Source organism: Hyperolius riggenbachi, chromosome 5 (genome assembly GCF_040937935.1).
Source record: "Hyperolius riggenbachi isolate aHypRig1 chromosome 5, aHypRig1.pri, whole genome shotgun sequence".
NCBI classification, from domain to species: Eukaryota; Metazoa; Chordata; class Amphibia; order Anura; family Hyperoliidae; genus Hyperolius; species Hyperolius riggenbachi.
The window spans coordinates 76,939,227-76,959,600 of record NC_090650.1 but is presented as its reverse complement, the minus strand read 5'-3'; the positions used below and the strand labels follow the sequence as shown (position 1 = coordinate 76,959,600).

The 20,374-nt window shown below is 44.3% G+C and overlaps 1 protein-coding gene across 4 annotated transcripts in view; it reads left to right on the top strand.

The window, feature by feature from the left end:
• The window catches only part of DPP6 (dipeptidyl peptidase like 6), a 1,780,442-nt gene that overhangs the window by 1,160,646 nt on the left and 599,422 nt on the right, over window positions 1-20,374 (top strand). For 3 of the 4 annotated variants that reach the window (XM_068235887.1, XM_068235889.1, XM_068235888.1), the window contains exon 2: window positions 698-812. In XM_068235887.1, the coding sequence (XP_068091988.1) occupies window positions 698-812 (115 nt within the window). Of the gene's footprint in view, window positions 1-697; window positions 813-20,374 lie in introns of those variants that run through there. The other variant, XM_068235891.1, reaches the window with a different exon arrangement.

The following is a 20,374-nucleotide window of genomic DNA, read 5'->3' as shown; positions in this document are numbered from 1 at the left end:
CCCCCGGCCGACTCGCGGCAATGACGGGACCCGGTACCGGTGGATCCAGGAAGCGGAGGATGGCGGCGTGGGAGCGATCCAGGCTTATGGGACTGGAGGAAGCCCCAGGTATGTATAAAACCTTTCCCCCAACGTCTCTGGTTCCCTTTAAGGGTAATGTGACAAGGACTGACATTCAGCCCTGTCAAGTAAAAGTCACTATACAGACATGAGTTTTCAGGTTGAGAGAATCTAGGCACACTTTCTGCCCTTATAACACACCACAGTGTGTTGAAACGAAAGGCGCAAGCATGTGTGCTGCTACTATATATGCAAATATAGACACAAAGAAAGGTTGATATTTGCATAGTACCTTTGGGAGGCTGCAGGGGTACAATGCAGGTGCAGAGAGTGAACCTATAGGCATGTCATATCACCTTATGCTGCCTGCTGTAATGCAGAATCACTGTTTGATATACTGTATATTTTGCTGAATGCAGAATCACATTAAAGTCAAAGGAGATCAGAGCCAGAAATGAGTTGCAGGAGCCACACGCTAGAAAATAACGCAGGCTAATATAAGTCCAATTCCAGTGGTTCAGCGTATACAAACGGCACACAGAAAGTACCCCAGTTGCAAGTGACTGTTTGTAAATAAACCCTTTGTAATTGTCAGTGTCATCTGACTGATAACTATTCTCTGTTGTATTGATTGCAGGAGCTGGTGGGGAGCAACCCTCCGCAGAGGAACTGGAAGGGAATAGCAATCGCGCTGCTTGTAATCCTTGTCATCTGCTCCATGATTGTCACGTCTGTCATCCTGCTGACTCCAGGTACTGCTCTACAAGATCCCCAATGTGTATTTCTGTGTGCTCACATGTGGCTTCATACAGTATGTCAGTGATAATATCCGAGTGGGGGGATATTACAAGAAATGGGATTGTATTGTTTCCTAGATCCCAGCAGACTACCTATAGGTATCTTTTTAATTCAACCGCCTAAGTACCAACGGCTCTGCCCCCTTAAAGCGGTATAAAACCCTGACATAATATTCAATAAAAACATGTTTTCCTACTTTTTATATGCCATACCGTTATCATATTTGCTTTTGTGCATAAGTATTATTATTCATTTAGAAAATATACGTTCCCAAAGTACACTTTTTCTTTGCTCTGAACGCTGACTTTGTATTTTATTTATAACTGCTTTATTCATCTTCTAACGTAAGCAGAAATGTTTTCTGATGCTTTCTGGTTGTCTCACTGTCTTCAGGAGAGTTTGCAGTGCCAGAGAAGGGTTTGTTTACATTTCTCACTTGATACAATTAAACACAAAAGGGAAGGAATTTTTCCCTTTTGGGGCTAATTGGACCATGCCTTGTTAGGCCCCGTTCACACTTGCGGTTTTGTAAAAACCGGAACGGATGTCCGGACCGCACCGGATCCGGACCAGACCTAATCCGTATGGTTCCTATCCGGATCAGGTCCGGATCCGGTCCGTTTGCATCCGTTTTCCGTGTGGTATGAACACGGTTGCGGTCCGGATCCGGTTTCTTAAAGAGATAACAACCTGTAAATACCTGGGGTCTGGGAGGTCAGCAGAAGCTCTGGGGTCATTGTTGGAGACAGGTGGACGTGTGGAGACCATTCGTGGATACAGAGACTGCAGTTGGGACCATGGATCCAGTCATTTTTTACTCGTACCTGGGAATTCTCTCCTTCCTGTTGTTCTACTACTATGTGGGGAGAAGGCCTCACCTCCTCGTTATCAGACATATCATCAGACATGTTGCTGCCAAAGAGCTCCAGCATGAAATCCCTGCTGCTCCACTCTGTGAACGCTGGGCCCATGTGGTCCCCATCCAAAATGGCCACTAGAAAAAGCATAGGAAGTGGGGTAGAACGTCCGTTTTTTATAGCCAGTGTGTTGTGCGCTCTCCGGTTCTCATTGGTTTGTATTGGCCGGATGCAACAGTCCGGCTCCGCTCCGGATACGTCTGCCGGAGGAGCCGGACCGAAAAATAGCGCATGTTGGATCTTATGCCGGAGTCCGGATCCGGTCCAGCTCCGGTCCGGACGAAACGGACGCATGTGAACGGATGCATAGACTTTCATTGCTATGCCGTGCGTCCGTTCCGTCCGTTCCGCATGCGGTCCGGCTCCGGCACGGCGATTCCGGACGGCGACCGCTAATGTGAACCGGGCCTAAGGGTTTTTTGGTCTTCCTCTGCATCAACAGGGATATGTGAGGGAGCAGGCTGGAGTTGTACTTTGTACTGGTTGCACTCGATGGACGTATGTCTTTTTTCAACCAAAATAACTATGTAACAAGGTAAAATTATCTCTAGTTCAGATTTGTCCAGCTTTCCCTGCAGGGGAGCTTCTAAGGCCTGTGTTTAACCCTTTGAATGCTGTTCTAGTAAAAAAATGCTGGTTGTATATAATATGCTGTAAATAATCAATTTGAGCAAAGAAGAAATGCTGGGTTTCATTCCGCTTTAAGGACCGGAGACCGCTGGTACATAAACGGCAGAATCCCGACGGATAACGATGAATCGCCGCACTTACCCGCCGCAACCGCCACCACTGCCGCTCGTCGGGAACCAGGGCCACCCACTCTGCCGTCTCTATGACGGCAGAGTTTCTGTGAGCTGGTCAGGAGACGCTTTCATTGGCTCCTGACCCTATCTTTCAATGTAAGCCAATGGGAGTTGCTTACATTGAAAGACAGGGACAGGAGCCAATGAAATTGGCTCCTGACCCACTTATAGGGCTCTGCCATTATAGAGACAGGCAGAGCAAGTGAGCTGCAGCGAGAGACGTCGGAATTCAGTGGCAAGATCGGCAGGAGCAACGGAAACGGCGGATGCGCACAGCAGCGGCAGCTAATTGAAATCTACGCCCTGCCAGCCAGGTGACCACCAACAGCTTGGTACTAAAGTAGTTAAAGTACATATTGTGAGTCTTGGTGATTCTCTGGAGTCTACTATAAAATCTTGCAACATCTTCCCTCCCCCCTAACTTCGCTGACCTACTCATGGCAAGATGCAACAGCCCAAGTAAGTCTATGGCGATAACAGCTCATCTAACTTTAAAGAGAACCCGAGGTGTGTTTAAAGAATGTTATCTGCATACAGAGGGTGGATCTGCCTATACAGCCCAGCCTCTGTTGCTATCCCAAACCCCACTAAGGTCCCCCTGCACTCTGCAATCCCTCATAAATCACAGCCGTGCTGTGAGGCTGTGTTTACATCTGTAGTGTCAGTCTCAGCTGCTCCCCCACCTCCTGCATAGCTCCGGTCCCTGCCCCCATCCCTTCCCTCCAATCAGCAGGGAGGGAAGGGATGCAGGCGGGGACTGGAGTTCTGCAGGAGGCGGGGAGAGCAGCAGACTGACACTACAGAGATAAACACAGCCAGCTCTGACAAGCTGTTTGTCAGCAGCGTGGCTGGGATTTATGAGGGATTGCAGAGTGCAGGGGGACCTTAGGGGGGTTTGGGATAGCAACAGAGGCTGGGCTGTATAGGCAGATCCAGCCTCTGTATGCAGATAATATTCTTCAAACCCACCTCGGGTTCTCTTTAAGCACAGTTTGGTGCTTTGAGGAATAGCTTAAGTTGTACCCGATGCGTTTTTTTGTAATACATACGGGACACAGAGGCATGTTCTTTTGCTTAACGACATGCCTCTGTGTCCTCTGCGCCACTCTCCGTCGCCCTTCTCTCCGCTGCGGACCCCAGAAAATGCAGATAACGGGATTGTCACTAGATAACTAAGGAAAGGGGTGTCCCTAGCAGGAGAGGCACTCCTGCAAAATGCCCCTTCCTCTCTTCCTTCCCCGCCTCTGTGCGCCTCTCTTGCCTCTATCCCTCCCCTCCAAGCCTCTCCCCGCCTTTATCCCGCCCCTCTGCAGCTCTTCCCCTCCTCTCTGCTCTATGAGGAGAAGCAGAGAGGCAAGCAGCAGCGTCATGACCCCGGGGTCACTAAAACAAACCTGACTGATTGCTGGCCCCAGGAGCAGCAGGGAGCAGCGGTAAGAGGCTATACCTGATCCGGCTTACCCCCCAGATAAGGTAGACTGATTTTTTTATCTTTATGCTTCGGCTCAGGATTACTTAAAAGGATACCTGAAGTAGGAGGCATATGGAGGTTGCCATATTTATTTAATTTTAAACAATAAACATTATCAGTTGGGTGGCTGCCCCCCCCCCTCCCCCCCTGACTCTCTGCCTCTAATACTTCTAGACAAAGACTCTAAACCAGCACGCAGGTCAGATGTTTATGACTGAATTCTGATTGGATTAGCTGCATTTTAGTTTCAGGTGTGTAATTCAGAAACTACTGATGCCAGAAAGATCCGCATAATGCCAGGAGGCAACTGGCAGAGGAGTAGCTATGGTTGGGCAAGGGGAGACATATGTCCCCGGGCGCAGCACTGTGAGGGTGCTCAGCAGGGCCAATGCACCCCCATGTGCATGAGAGGCAGCTCACTGGCTGCCTGAAGTGCCCCTGCTTCTCTCCCTCCCTCTGCAGAAGCGTTAACAGCAGCAGCATAAGGCTATCTAAAAGGGGCACATCTGGCTAATATTATTATTATTATTATTTATTGTATTTATATAGCGCCAACATATTACGCAGCGCTGTACAATAGATAAAAGGGTTAACATACAAGGTAGGACATACAGGAAACTCACAACAAAACAAGATCATGCAAATGATTTGATAATACAGTGTCATAGGTCAAAATAGAAACTTTTCTAGTCCACAAGAGGGGTGATTGTCAGTAAGATTGCATAATCAAGCTGGAAACACTAAGGGAGATGGCCCTGCCAGAGGCTTACAATCTAAAGGGTGGGGGTGGAGACAATAGGTGTATCTGTTGAGAGGGTGTCTAACAGAACATATTATGGTGCTGGTGTAGGGGGGTATGCGAGCATGAAAGGGTGAGTCTTGAGAGCTTGTGTGAAGGTATTAAAGGTGGGGGCGAGTCCGGTGGCTGGAGGGAGCGAGTTCCAGAGAGCAGCTTATTGCGGGTGGACCTGGCATTCCAGAGGCCACAGGAAACACGGAGCGAATGCCTAGGGGTAGGATGGATAGGAATAAGGTTATGCCAAGGGGGTGTGTGGGTAGAGTTTGGGGGGGAGGGAAGGGAGGTGCATGGGGGTTGAGGGCCAAAAGGGAGTCTGAGGACAAAAGGGGAGAGGGTGCGGGGAAACAGAAGGGGGACAAGGTGTAGGCTATCTAAACAGGGTGAAGGGGGACACATCTGGCTAACTAAAGGGGCACACATTTGGCTATTTAAAGGGGGCACATCTGTCTATCTGAATGGGGCAAATATAGCTATCTAAATAACTTTTGACTCCACCCATGACCACATTCTGATGTGTGGCCACACCCATTTTGTCCAGAGGGGGTAGAAAAAACTGTCTTTGTCCCCAGGTGGTGAAAAACCCTAGCTTTGCCTCTGGCAACTGGTATTGTTTAAAAGTAAAACAATATGGCATCCTCCATATACCTCTCGTTTCAGATTCCCCTTGAAAATAGGCAAACTTTCCAAGGTACTGAGATTTGTGCAGTTAACTCCCAGTGCCCCAAAAAGGGGTTAACAATAAAAGGGGGACGGCTTACAGACACGTTTTTTTAGGGGGCAGGGAAACTATAATGGTGGCTCCCCCTGTTGGTGTCAAAGGGTATTCCATATTAGAATACTTATAACTGTTTATTACATACAGTAATGCCATATAATACAACATATTGTTCTAACTAACAGGATCATATAGTGATATCACCCATATTTCTTCATGGCAATAATGCCATTGCTCAGTTGAAATACTAGAATTATAGAGTTCCCCTCACAAAGACATTTTCTTACATATATTTTCTTTGTGCATCTCAGCTTGTTTTTAGAAGATGGGGACTTGTTGTCGACTGGTACAGTATAGAACCATGAATCTTAACAGTCCTGAATTACTGTTTGACCTTGCTGTGTCATTTTACTGTATAGACTCATTTCGAGGAAAGCATGGAGGCAAAGATAACCTTATAGTGTCTGAAGCAATAATCTAATATTACTTAGAATTGTAAGCTAAACAGAAAAGCCATTTTCAGGATTAGCAGGAAGCAAACTGGCAGCCCGCTGTGTTCACCAAAATAAGACTACAATGTGCATTGCCAGCGCACACTACAGAGCCATCGGAAGTGCCAGTAAAATTCCTGTGTGCTTCTTACCGACATACTGAATACACCCTCATGTGCTGATACAGCTCCTATGTGACAGCACATGCTGGTGACAGGTAATCTTTAGAGACACCAGGATATCTCCCTGTCACTGATGGAGATCAGCTGATAGCATAGCGGCAGCTGATAGGTGATCTCGCAGCTGGAAGACTGTAGGGAGAAACTGCACATTATTTATTAAACAAGGTTGTGATGGCCGATGCTAAGAGAAACTTGTGTTAACCCTTTGACAGCCTTGACAAGGTTCACATCAGCAACAGCAGAAACAGACTTGCTTCATTCTATCACATCAGCGGCAGTCAAAGTTTTAACGTGGCCGTTGTATACTCTCAGATTTTTTAAAGTAAAACCCTTGGACTCTTTAGCGTCTTTAAATTCTCTCTGGGATACAAGAGGTTAAAGTTGCGTAGTACTGTATCCACATGTTATGTAAAAATAAAAAAAGGGAGCAGATAAAAATGGCGCAGGACAAGCGCCTATAAAAATAGTGCTGCCATAGGCGGCAATAGTAAAAGCAGTGATTAGCTGCAAGATAATCAGGCACCATAATTTAATCTTCTTGCCGCTAATCATGGCTTTTACTATTGCCGGCTATGGCAGCAGGGCAGTGCTGCACTAAGTATCACTCATCCTGGTGTTTTCTTTTTTCTCTTTGTTTATCAAGGGATCAATATATTATTTTCTATGGGTTTTCTATTTTAAGCCTTTTACAAGGACCTAGGTGCAAGTAAGCTTTCTCTCCCATTTGTGACCACTGCATTAGTGGGTTTCACTGTGTAATAATGTAAAACAATAACAGAGATAACCATAATCTCTGCCAGTTTTGTTCTACTCATATTTTTCATAAATTTTCCCATTCAGATTCATGAATGATGTCTGAAAGTGGATGTTAAGATCCCATTCAGCACCCCTTGAATTTCGGTTTTCGCTCTCTTCGTTGATTTGGTGCATTGTGATTTCACCTGACACACCAAAGGTTGCATTTGCAAAAAAATATTCCTGTTTCACTGAGTGACAGTGAGCCGTTTTGTCCATCTCTGCTGGCCAGCAGTTCTGGCCAATCAGCGCTGCCCAGAGCATCTCCCAAATGGGCTACTGCCAAGCAAGCAGGTGCATGCTCACTACTACAATTGCACAATTGCCTTTCATCAATCCTTGCTAAGGTCCAGAATGGCTCAGAAGAGGGTTCCAAATTCTCGCCAAATAATAGCGGAACATGTCTAATAAATCCAGCCAATATTGGCAGGATCAATGATGTTCTTCAGTGATCTTTAAGCTTGAAGGATATTGGTAAATGAGGCTGATAATGATCACACAATGCTGTAATTATTGCTGAGTGGTCTGCATTTGGTTATTCACAGGTGTTTTCTGAGAGCTATATGAACGTGGGATGCATATGTTTTAGTACGCCACCGGTGAGCTGAGTGCATTTGGCTTACCCCGCTACCACTCAAATCCCTGGCGGTGTTAATACTATTGCCCCTCCGAGTTGTAGCAACTTGGAGTGAGGGAGAAGTAATTTGGGGTCCAGTGTTTGCCTGAACTCAGGCTCGGATTTACCTCATAGGAGCCTGTGGGCCCAGATGTCCTGGCACCCTAGACTTCACCCTTCATGAACCTACAAACTCCCGCCAAACCTCACTACAGGTGTGCTGGCTGTCCCAGCTGTCACTTCTCCCTTACTTCTCTTGCCCGTCATAGGTAGTTAAAGGTGTCCCTTAGTGTTAGGTAGCCAGCGCTATCCTCAGTATTAAGTAGCTAGAGGTGCCCCTGACTGAAGGAAGATTAGGTCAGTGGAAGGCAGAAAGCCGGGTGAGTGACCTCACATTTACACTCTCATCAGGGCTGTGCATAGGGAAGGAGGGAGAAAGGCGCTTGAGGAGAGAGTGAGCCACCTTTTCATCATCAGACGCCTATAGGCCCGTGCCTACAGTGCCTTATAGCAAATCCGGCCCTGCCAGAACCGCACATTACCCGCACATTACTGCTGTAGCAGCGCCTAATTTCGTCTCTGAGCGCAGTGCGCTGAAACCTCCTGCTTCGGGTGAGATCCCTTGAAGCAGAGCCAAACAAGTACACCAGTAATTACATATTCCAAAGTAAAATAGTTTTATGAGTAACTTCACAATTATTTTAGGAAAGAGTGTCAAAATGTGCGAAATTTGAAATTTGCATCACATGATTCTAGGTTGCACTTTATGTCAGTGGGCGGACGCTCACACAGGGCAGAGTTCATGTAATATGGTACGTGGGTAGAAGGGATGCCTAGATACCTGTGTTGAAAGATCTCACGCAGGAAGAACAAGGAAAAGGGACATCTTATTTAGTGCTTGCAGATGAGCACTTGAGAAGAGGCATACAGTATTTGTGAGTGTACATGTATACTTGTCAATTAATTTAACCCCAAAAAATCTGTGGGAAAGATTCAGATGAATTATTTAAGCACAGATAAAACCCACAGTGATGTTTACTTGCTATCAGTATAAACACAGTATCAGGGATGGTTCTTCCATGAAGCAACTTGAATCCGGTACGAGAATACTGGCCACAGTTATAAATGGACGCGTGTGTTGCCGCAAAGCTCATGTCTAACGGCAACGTTCAATGCCCGCTCGGGGAGTTTTTGGGGGCACCAGGAGTCGCAGCATAAGAGGAGAGCTGTGGCCGCAGATCGGTGGGGAGGGGGGAAATCCCCCCCCCCTCCCTCACCTCGGGCACTCCTCTTAGTGCTCCCCTCCTGCAATCACTCATTGGTGGTGCTCGTGGCAGCCGTGGCGGCAGGCAAGCTGAGCACATACCTCCTTCTGGCCGGAGGTCTCCTATTACTAAGTGCTTTATGGAACTTCCTGTGTAAACAGGAAGTTCTATGAAGCTCTTAGTGATCGGAGGCCAGAAGGAGGTATGTGCTCAGCTTGCCTGCCGCCACCGCCGCGGCTGCCACGAGCACCACCAATGATTGCAGGAGGGGGAGCGCTAAGAGGAGAGTCCGAGGTGAGGGGGGGGGGAATTTCCCCCCTCCCCACCGATCTGCTGCCACAGCTCTCCTCTTATGCTGCAACCCCTCCTGCCCCCAAAAAGAACATTAATTTCATCTTTCGGCTTGTAAATTTACAAAACTGACTTTGCCGAATCATAGCCGTTATAAAAACCGATAAATTCAGACACGGCGCCGATTTGGAAAGTTATTCATAACGGTAACCAAGCTACAATGGGATGAACCTGCGCATCCATTTCATCTTGCGGCTAAATAGCCGTTTTTGACTTGAATCATGTGCTTGGCGGCAACAATTAGAGGGCGGCAAGAGGTGGCTCCCCTCCCCAAATGCCCCCCCTCCTCGCTCTCCTCATCTCACTCTCCCTAGATGCGCAGTGCCACTTTACTTGCATGCTCTCAGCGTTCCGGTGATGGGATCTCCGTCCGCCCATCCAGTGTCCTGTATCCATGGCTACAGCCATTCCTCATGTGACCTGTTACGTGCTGCCTGGTCACATGAGGCACTGCTGTAGTCAGAGAGGAAGCAGGACTTCACCTGTGGCTGGTGATCACATCGCTAATCTGCTGCGAGTGATGCGATGCCGTTGCAACACATACCTGGCATCCTGGGGATCAGAACCGGGATGCTGCGGGGCAGCAGGGAGGAGATGCTGTCTTGGAGGAAGCAGAGGGAGGTAAGTGTAGTCACAGTGCCTGCAAGGCACAGCCCGATGTGTATCTCCTCCTAAGTCTGGCTTTGCACACAAATGTCTGGGGGACGTCCTCACAATAAATAGCTTCGGGGGTCAAAGAGTCTAAAAGAGCGGCACGAGGGTGCCAGAGAAAATAACATATTTACTTTAATCTGATGGCAATTTTTATGTGTTGTGAAGCAAAAGTAGAAATTAGCCTTCATTACTTCGACAAATAAGTAAGCTAAATGTCATAATTTCCCCTCATGATATCTTCTGATGAGTCCTTACTAAATCCTCCTTTTTTTGGTTACCACAGTTCAGCATCTTCTGTATTTGCTGAATATCTGAGTTGATCTCTTGACTTGTGTTGTTTTCTATTAATTCCAGCCCACTCCAGCCTCCTCCTTCCTGTTAGGTCCGCCACATGGAGCCTCTTTCCCGTCTTAATGTGAACGTCTCTCTTTTGAAAGAGAACTCGTTCCTGTTCTCAAGACATAGCTGCGTCTCTCAGGAACCTGGGCTTCCAAATGCCATCAAAGGCCTAGTGCACACCGGAGCGTTTCCGCTGCGGTTTGCGATCTGCTTGCGGGTGCGGATCTGCTAGGGTAATGCATTTCAATGGGGTGGTGCACACCAGAGCGGGTGGCGTTTTGCAGAAACACATACTCCCGGGCTGCTGCAGATTTTGGATTGCGGATGCGTTTCTGCCTCAATGTTAAGTATAGGAAAAACGCAAACCGCTCTGAAAAACGGCACTTCAGAGCGGTTTGCCAGGCGTTTTTTGTTACAGTAGCTGTTCAGTAACAGCTTTACTGTAACAATACATGAAATCTACTACACCAAAAACGCTACACAAAACCGCAAAACGCTAGCTGAAACGCTGCAGAAAAATAAGAAAAAGCGTTTCAAAATCTGCTAGCATTTTGCGGATCTGCTAGCGGTTTTTGGTGTGCACCAGGCCTGAAAGCCTCCTTCCCCTTCATCTCTCTCTGTCAGCCTGTCAAAAGGGGATAAAACAGCCTCCATATTTAAGATTGCTGTTTGGCAGTAAGGTGACAGGGTTTAGATATTGATCACCCGTCACAATGAAAAGTTAAAAAAGCATGGGCAGAAATTCTGAAAGTAGATCAATGATCCCCACACAGTTTGTGCAGTTAATGTCCTCCAGGTTCCTCGTCAGCTATACCATAGGCATTGACATCTCCAGCTGCTGAAATGTTTCAGCGCTACGGAGCTGTGTCTTCTGGCCAGTGAGTCACAAACACCTGTCAGACGCACGGCAGGACCGAGCTTACAATCTGCAGTAGCTTCGTAAAAAAAAAGTTTTTGATTTTTTGGGAAATCTTATCTTTTTTTTAATCGAATTACCGTGAAATCGTATCATTTTATTGTATCGTGTGTGGCCACCTTGGAGAGACTCAGAGATGAGTCATAAGGCAGTTTTTTTTACTTACCCGGGCTTCTTCCAGCCCCATAAGCACGGTCCTCCTGCTGTCTCCTGTTCAGCCGCGGTGAGTCCCGGCAACGGGCTCAGTCGAAGCCAGTGTGGGTCTTCTGCGCATGCGCGTACCTACTGCACATGCGCAGTAGACCCAGACTGACGTCACTGAGCCTGTTACTGGGGCTCACCGCCACTGAACGGGACAGCAGGAGGATGGCGAGAGACGCATCCATGCTCATTGGGCTGGAGGAAGCCCCGGGTAAGTAAAAAACGGCCTTATGACTCATCTCTGAGTCTCTTTAAGTCAGATTAGATCAAATACTGCTGAAGACATAGGACAATTCTGCACAAATTAAATATACAGATAAGTCCAGTACGTGCTTTGTGCACACATAGAAGTGATTATTACCAAGACATGATGCAGAACATTTATATTGCAGTTTTCTCCCGGTGGACTCAATGCACTAGCTACTAGGCTGCGCTCTATAGGCAGTAGCAGCGTTAAGGGGGTTTTGGTAAGGTCTCCTTACTGAATAGGTGCTGGCTTACTGAACAGGAAGACCCGAGATCTCCGTTTTCTGATTTCTAAGGAGTCTTTTTGGGGTAATTTTTTGCATTCTCTGATTGGCAAATACTTCCCAGTTGACTCTGCATTCTCTGATTGGTCTAATGCTTCCGAATTCTGTGATTGGGCTAAAATTAACCAGTTGCGGTAAATCCGTTTTCCGAGTTCTGATCGGAAATGCCGCTTTCCGATCGGAAATGCGGAAATTTTATTGCTGCGGAATCGGAATGAGCATTCCTAGTTTTAAGGTTCCCCTCCCTTTGTCAGAAGCCAAAAACAACAATAGCAAGGCAAGAAACCGCTTTCTGTCAATTTCCTAGTTAAATTCAGCACCAATAACAGCCTGAGTGCAGACTGCATGCATGGAAATGCATATATTGCAGATAATGAAGCTGTACCTGCACAGCAGTGGCATAGCAATAGGGGTTGCAGAGGTCTCAACCGCACCAGAACCCTTGGGCCCTCTCTCAACTGCAGTATTGGCTCTTTATTGGTCCTGTACCTGTAATGATCACTTCTATAAATGCTTTGAATGATCATAATGATTAAAGCTCCGAGCAGTAACTAAAATCAAAATCTGAACTTACCTGGGGCTTTCTCCAGCCCACCGTAGGTCGGGAGGTCCCTCGGCGTCCTTCTGGCTCTTCACCCAGGCCCTGCTCAGAAATGGCTCCCCGGCGGCTATGGTGGGCTGGAGAAAGCCCCAGGTAAATTCAGATTTTGATTTTAGTTACTGCTCGGAGTCTCTTTAAGAAGCTGTTCCCATCTCCTTTTTGCACTTCTGACACTGTAGTTGCCATTGGCAGGTTTTGGTGCGCCATATCAATTGTTATGTATAGAGTGCTTGGGGGGGCCTCATGTAAAACTCGCACCGGGGCCCATAGCTCCTTAGCTACGCCACTGCTGCAATTTTTTGTTATTATTTTTCTCTGACTTTATTGCCACCAGTTTCCATCATGTAGCTCCCTGCTTGGAGGAAATAAAGTTGGTTGTGTCAGGGGTGGCCATACCTCCCAACTTTTTGAGATGAAAAAGAAGGACACCCCTAGTCACAAATACCATAAAGATTTCTTAAGAAAAATATGTTGTTTTATAATTCATACCACGCTGGTCCTGACTATCCTGGTGCATTTTCCTTCATATTGATATTTTAACTTTAGTAATATATCAATTTAAAGGATGGGAATAAAGTTTAGAGTCAAACACATTTTTTAGTAGAAATATATATATATATATTTATATATAGTAGAAAGGGGGACAAAGTCCTGAAAGAGGGACAAATGAGGAGGAAAGAGGGACAGGGCTCCCAAAGAGGGACAATTGGGAGCTATGGGTGGCTCGAGGCTCATGGTGGCCCTGGGCAGAGAAAAAATCAGTGGCCTTGCGAAACAAAAAGCGACACTACACAGCTTAGATAAGTCGTTGATGTGTTTTTTGTTTGTTTTTTATCACATGATCATGTATTTTGTACCGTTTGCCTTGTATAAATTTGTCTTATGTTGTATAACCTTGACTGTCATCCTTTGAATCATGTATTTATTGTCCAGCACTGCGGAATATGTTGGCGCTTAATAAATAGAATAAATAATAATAATACTATGTTATTTTCTCACTGTCAATACTCTGCTTTCTTCAGTAAACATGGTAAGAATGCTCCGAAAGCAGTAAATATTTTAAAAGGCTTTTTCAGGATTGAGTGGGTGAGAAGGGCAGAATCGGAGGAGGTCAGCTCAGACTATAATATGCAACCTTTTGTTACCTCAGGAGCTACATGTGAGGCCCTCTATAGCTAGCAAGTTGACCAGCACTAGCTTACAGAATTCTTAGTATCTGTCCTCATTGATTATAAATGGATAATCTTGATATACATGCAGGTGTATATTGTGTAAACTCCATACACAGCAGGGGATATCGGTACACGATCCCTTGGATGATTGCAGTGCCAACGATGTACAGATGTGTCACTAGCCTATAGGTTAGCGACTCATCTGTTGCTATGGTGTGTGGGCAGAGGGGGAACGAGCAGCACATGATGTTTTCCCGTGGGCGGTGGGAACAGGAAGAACAATGCGATTGGGTACTGGGCAGTACTTAGGCGGGCATCAGGGATCTTTAGCATCCTCTCTCCTTGATAAAGCGGGGTGACGCCCGCGGAAATAGTGGGATCTTGTCCTCTGAGGGGAGTCCTTGTTCCGTGCTGTGCTGCTGAGATTGACCCTCATTTCTGGGCTAAGTATCTCCTATTTTTTGCACTGCTCCACTTTATGCTCTCTTTTCCTATGGGCTGCTCCTTTGCCTCAATTTTCTACCAGGCCTCCTCTTATCGCTATTAATACTGTATATCTTGATAGCAATTGTGCACTTTATTTTTATATATGTGATATTTATTCATGTGTTTTTTTCATTAAGATTTTTTGCACAAGTGTTGTTTATTGGTCTTGCATCACACTAGGTTGTACACTGAACCCGGGTTCTCCCCCTGTTGGGCTCAATATTGAGCCTACTGTGGGGTGTTATATCTGACAGCAGCATTGTGTTTATGTATGTATTTAGAGTGATTGTTTCATATGCAGCAGGGGTCATGTTGGAACATTTGTTTGTTTTTTAAATGGTTTTATTCTTTATTGAATCATCAATATTGTGATTATTATTATATCTAATGTTGAATAAAGATTCTTGTTATATTTTTCCAAAATTTGCAGTGGGAGGTGCTAATCTTTAAGGGCTTTCTTTTTCTACCATATAATGGATCTTTAGCAGACTTTGGGCGGCCTCTGTGCAAACCCTGGAGTCACTCACGATTTCTTGGCGAGGTGGTCTTTATCGTCGACCACTGCAAAGCTTAATTCTCAGTGCTTGTACGGATGGATATTTGGTCCACACACTACATGATGCCATTTTTCCTGTTTTGAATCCTGGATTTAATTCTCTTTTTTTCTGCTCTTATTTTGCACTTGTACCTAAACCACAAATTAATTGTGACTTTCCTCATCTATTTATAACACAGCAATAATTACTTGCTGTCATAAATGTTGCAGCATTTTTTTTTTATCATCATCAATCTTCCCTTTCTTTGTATTGTAGTTTTCCTTTCTTTCTTAACCCATTCAGGTTCCGTCGTTTTCACTTGAGAAATGTTCACCTTCCATTCATTAGCCTATAACTTTATCACTACTTATCACAATGAACTGATCTATATCTTGTTTTTTCCGCCACCAATTAGGCTTTCTTTGGGGGGTACATTTTGCTAAGAGCCACTTTACTGTAAATGCATTTTAACAGGAAGAATAAGAAAAAAAACGGAAAAAATCATTATTTCTCAGTTTTCAGCCATTATAGTTTTAAAATAATACATGCCTCCATAATTAAAACTAACGTTTTGTATTTTCCCATATGTCCCGGTTATTACACCGTTAAAATTATGTCCCTATCACAATGTATGGCGACAATATTTTATTTGGAAATAAAGGTGCATTTTTTCCGTTTTGCATCCATCACTATTAACAAGTTTAAAATAAAAAAAATATAGAAATATTTCATCTTTACATTGATATTTAAAAAGTTTAGACCCTTAGGTAAATATTTACATGTTTTTTTTTTATTGTAATGTTTTTTTTTTTATATTAAACATTTTATTTGGGTATTTTTGGGAGGGTGGGATGTAAATTATAGTTTTATAATGTAATTGTGTGTTATGTTTAACTTTTGTTTAATTTTAGTTGTAGTTTTACTTTTTGGCCACAAGATGGCGGCCATGAGTTTGTTTACATGACGTCACTCTAAGCGTAACTCGCGCTTAGAGTGACTCATCGGGGAGGGAACGGCCAGAAAAGGCGCAGCTTCCGAGAGAAGCTGTCGCTTTTTCAGCGGGGGAGAGGAATCAGTGATCGGGCACCATAGCCCAATACATTGATTCCTTGGCTACCGAATCCGTGGCCGGGAGTGCGCGTAGTTTCTACGTCCAGGAACCAAAATAGGTTAATTTCTACTTTTTGTATTACATTATTTTCAAGATAATGTTAAAGATATGACCTCATTATATTAAAATTGGACTAGTACTAAGGACACTGTTATGATCTGCAGCCGAGTGCTGCATTTTGTACCTATGAGGAAGGCGACAGTGTTGGGAAAGATGAAGCAGCTTCTATGGGGAGTTAAGCAGGGGAACAATTAACTCAACTGCCAACTGATGCTTGCATATCCAGCGTGCCAAATCATTAAACGGGCACTAGGGGGAAAAATTGTAAAATATGTGCAAACATAGACAAATTAGAAGTATGTTTTTCCAGAGCAACATGAGCCATGAATTACTTTTGTCCATGTTGCTGTGACTTACAGTAGGTAGTAGAAATCTGACAGAAGTGACAGGTTTTGGACTAGTAAATCTCTTTATAGGGGATTACCAGCAAGGCTTTTACTCTTTAAAAAGATATTACCTAAAAAGGATTTAAACAATGATGCTGGCCAGCTTCCCTGCTCGCTACACAGTTTTTTTGGCAATTGGACAGAGCAAGTGCCGTTCACTAAGTGCTTTTGAAAATAAATCCCTGAGAATCCCCCATAAAGAGATGGACTAGTTCAAAACCTGTCGTTTCTGTCAGAGTTTTAATATCTACTGTAAGTGACAGCAACATAGAACCTATGGCTCATTTTACTCTGGAATAAAGTACTACTTATTTGTATATGTTTGCACATATTTAAAATTTTACAATTTGTCACCATAGTGCCCCTTTAAGCAGTTTTAACAGACATCGGGCGACACCTGTACACATGCTAGATCAGCGCTGGGCAAACTATGGCCCATGGGCGCTTTCGCTCCGGCCCGCTGAAAGGCGGACGGAGTGTGTAATTAACTGGCACGTTACAACATCGTGTCATGTGACACCGTGTTGCAATAGACACGCGACACTGGAATCAGCGATCAGGTTAATTTTAAGTTACCCTGCTACTCTGCATACATATATATATATATATATATATATATATATATATATATATATATATATATATATATATATAATATATACAGTATATACACACTCACCTGAAGGATTATTAGGGACACCTGTTCAATTTCTCATTAATGCAATTATGTAATCAACCAATCACATGGCAGTTGTTTCAATGCATTTAGGGGTGTGGTCCTGGTCAAGACAATCTCCTGAACGCCAAACTTAATGTCAGAATGGGAAAGAAAGGAGATTTAAGCAATTTTGAGCGTGGCATGGTTGTTGGTGCCAGACGGGCCGGTCTGAGTATTTCACAATCTGCTCAGTTACTGGGATTTTCACGCACAACTATTTTTAGGGTTTAAAGGAATGGTGTGAAAAGGGAAAAAGATCCAGAATGCGGCAGTCCTGTGGGCGAAAATGCCTTGTTGATGCTAGAGGTCAGAGGAGAATGGGCCGACTGATTCAAGCTGATAGAAGAGCAACGTTGACTGAAATAACTACTAGTTACAACCGAGGTATGCAGCAAAGCATCTGAAGCCACAACTCACACAACCTTGAGGTGGATGGGCTACAACAGCAGAAGACCCCACTGGGTACCACCCATCTCCACTACAAATAGGAAAAAGAGGGTACAATTTGCATGAGCTCACCAAAATTGGACAGTTGAAGACTGGAAAATGTTGCCTGATCTGATAAGTCTTGATAGAGTCAGAATTTGGCGTAAACAGAATGAAAACATGGATCTATCATGCCTTGTTGGTGGTGTAATGGTGGTGGTGGTGATGTAATGGTGTGAGGGATGTTTTCTTGGCACACTTTAGGCCCCTTAGTGCCAATTGGGCATTGTTTAAATGCCACGGGCTACCTGAGCATTGTTTTTGACCATGTCCATCCTTTCATGACCACCATGTACCCATCCTCTGATGGCTACTTCCAGCAGGATAATGCACCAGGTCACAAAGCTCAAATCATTTCAAATTGGTTTCTTAAACATGACAATGAGTTCACTGTACTAAAATGGCCCCCACAGTCACCAGATCTCCACCCAATAGAGCATCTTTGGGATGTGATGGAACGGGAACTTCGTATTAGTATGGTGTTCCTAATAATCCTTTAGGTGAGTTTTATATATATATATATATATATATATATATATATATATATATATATATATATATATATATATATATATATATATATACACACATTACATTTATATACTGTATATATACATGTATGTATACATACACATTTTCAGTGACATCTTTCTTTGATATACAGCAGATTCACGGTATATAACAAGTGAAGAAAAATTTCTGCTGACAAAAAAATAAAAATAAAGTACAAAAATGTGTGTTATATTGAAGCAACCAGAACGCAATAGGTTCTGAATGGTTTTTTATACCCAAATCTACATAAATATTCATTATTCTTAGATATTGTACCAGATGTAATCAAAAGAAGTGGATCTGGGTGTAAGGAGGGCAGAGCTTCTGTACTGGTCATTAATGCCATGCATCACATTAAAGAACCAACAGGAAGGATTTAAGGGTAGGGGAGGAGCTTCCTCCTGATACTGAAAGACTTTTTCCTGACCCTCTAATCAGTCAAAAAGTTATATAATATTCTTCAGGTGATGCCTCTGGGAAAAGAATTTTTTTTTGCCAGGCATATTTCACTGAAGGTAACCTTTGCTAATGTATGTTATCATCGTATGCTCTGCATGTACTGCTCAAGATTATTTCAGGGTCATTTTAACGCTGTGAATTTTTTTTTATTAAAGTTAAAAAGTAAAACCTAGTTATTCACATAAAACAATATCCTGTCCCATGACAGATATATGAAATATTTATCTTGGTGGCCTTCAGGGGGCTCAAAATGTCATATGTGTTATACTGGTTTCTCGTGTAGATTGTAATCTAGATAATGGCTTCTATCTTATTTTATTCCATCTGTGATACCCAGATTAGAAATGCAATATAGTCTAAAGCGGTAAAAACACAAATAACCAGGTGACACAAATCTTATGAAGTTAGAAATACTTTTGTCATTGCAGACCACAAACACCTTTCTTTCCCTATCATTTTACATATATTTCAGTAATCTGATTATCTGAAAAGTATGTATAATTTGGGTACGGTTTTTCTAAATGCTTTTAATACAACTGGCATTATAAGAGGCAACAAAAATACATTTAGAAAAATGTTTAGTTTTTGCAATATAAAAATGCAGATTAAGGCCACTTGCACACTGCATGCGATTCCGATTTTTTATACGATCCAATTTTTTATTCTGATTAAAAAACGTAGCAGCTTGCAGTACTTTTTTAATCGGAATAAAAAAATCAGATAGTATAAAAAATCGGAATCGCATGCAGTGTGCAAGAGAGGCCTAAAGCATATCTGAAGGCAGAGAAACGCTTGTCAAAAGCTTGCCGAATAGGTATCTTCTGGCTGTGTTCTTGGCCAGGGATGTGCACATCCAGACAAGCATGAGTGAGATCCATGTGTGTCCAGTAGAATGAAGTGGTTGTGTACAGAGGAAAAAAGCCATGCACAAGCCACTTTGTTCTACTGGGCATGTGTGGAACTTACTTGCTCATGCCCAGTCCGGATGTGCTTGTCCACAGCCTGGAGCATGGCTGGAAAATGAAGAGGGAGCATGCACTAGAACGATGGACTCTTCAATGATTCCTCACAGTACTGCCTAGACAGACGCACGCACACACACACACCACCTCCATTTTATATGAAAACCTCCATTTTCAAGCGGCCTAAATCTGCATATAAAATTTGCATGTTTCAATTTAGAATCATTTGCATCTTATTGACTATTCCTAGTAGTGGGCACGTCATCATCAAATGTCTGTTAAAATTCCCCTCCCCCCTATCCTCAATTAGTCAAGTCACATACGTCAGTGATGTAGTCCATATCAGGATGGTAGGTCAGACTCCGCCACAACGACACCATCACCATAGTGACTAAAGCTAAGTACACACACTCAATAATTGTTGCCCGGCAAGGGATCGGAAAACGAGCCCTCGTGAAACGATTCGGGGACCAATGCTGTACAGACACATTGCAAGCCTTGAGGCTAGCAATGCCTTCTATTGCTATGGAGGGCTCCAGAGGGGATCCATCTGAAAATGGCGCCTGCGAATAATGGTGCACGGTGTTGCCGCTAATTCGTTTGTCACGTATCGCTATTTAACTTTAAAGCCTTATCGTTATTTAGCTCTCTGTACCTATCCCTAACCCCTAGACCCCCCCCCCCCGGCGGTGCCTAACCCTAACCACTTCCCTGGTGGTGCCTAACCCTAAGACCCCCTGGTGGTGCCTAACCACCCCCCTGGTAGTGCCTAATCCTAACCACCCCCCTGGTGGTGCCCAACCCTAACCACCCCCATGGTGGTGCCTTATTCTAACCACCCTCCTGGTGGTGCCTAACCCTAACCACCTCCCTGGTGGTGCCTAACCCTAAGACCCCCCTGGTGGTGCCTAACCACCCCCCTGGTGGTGCCTAACCCTAACC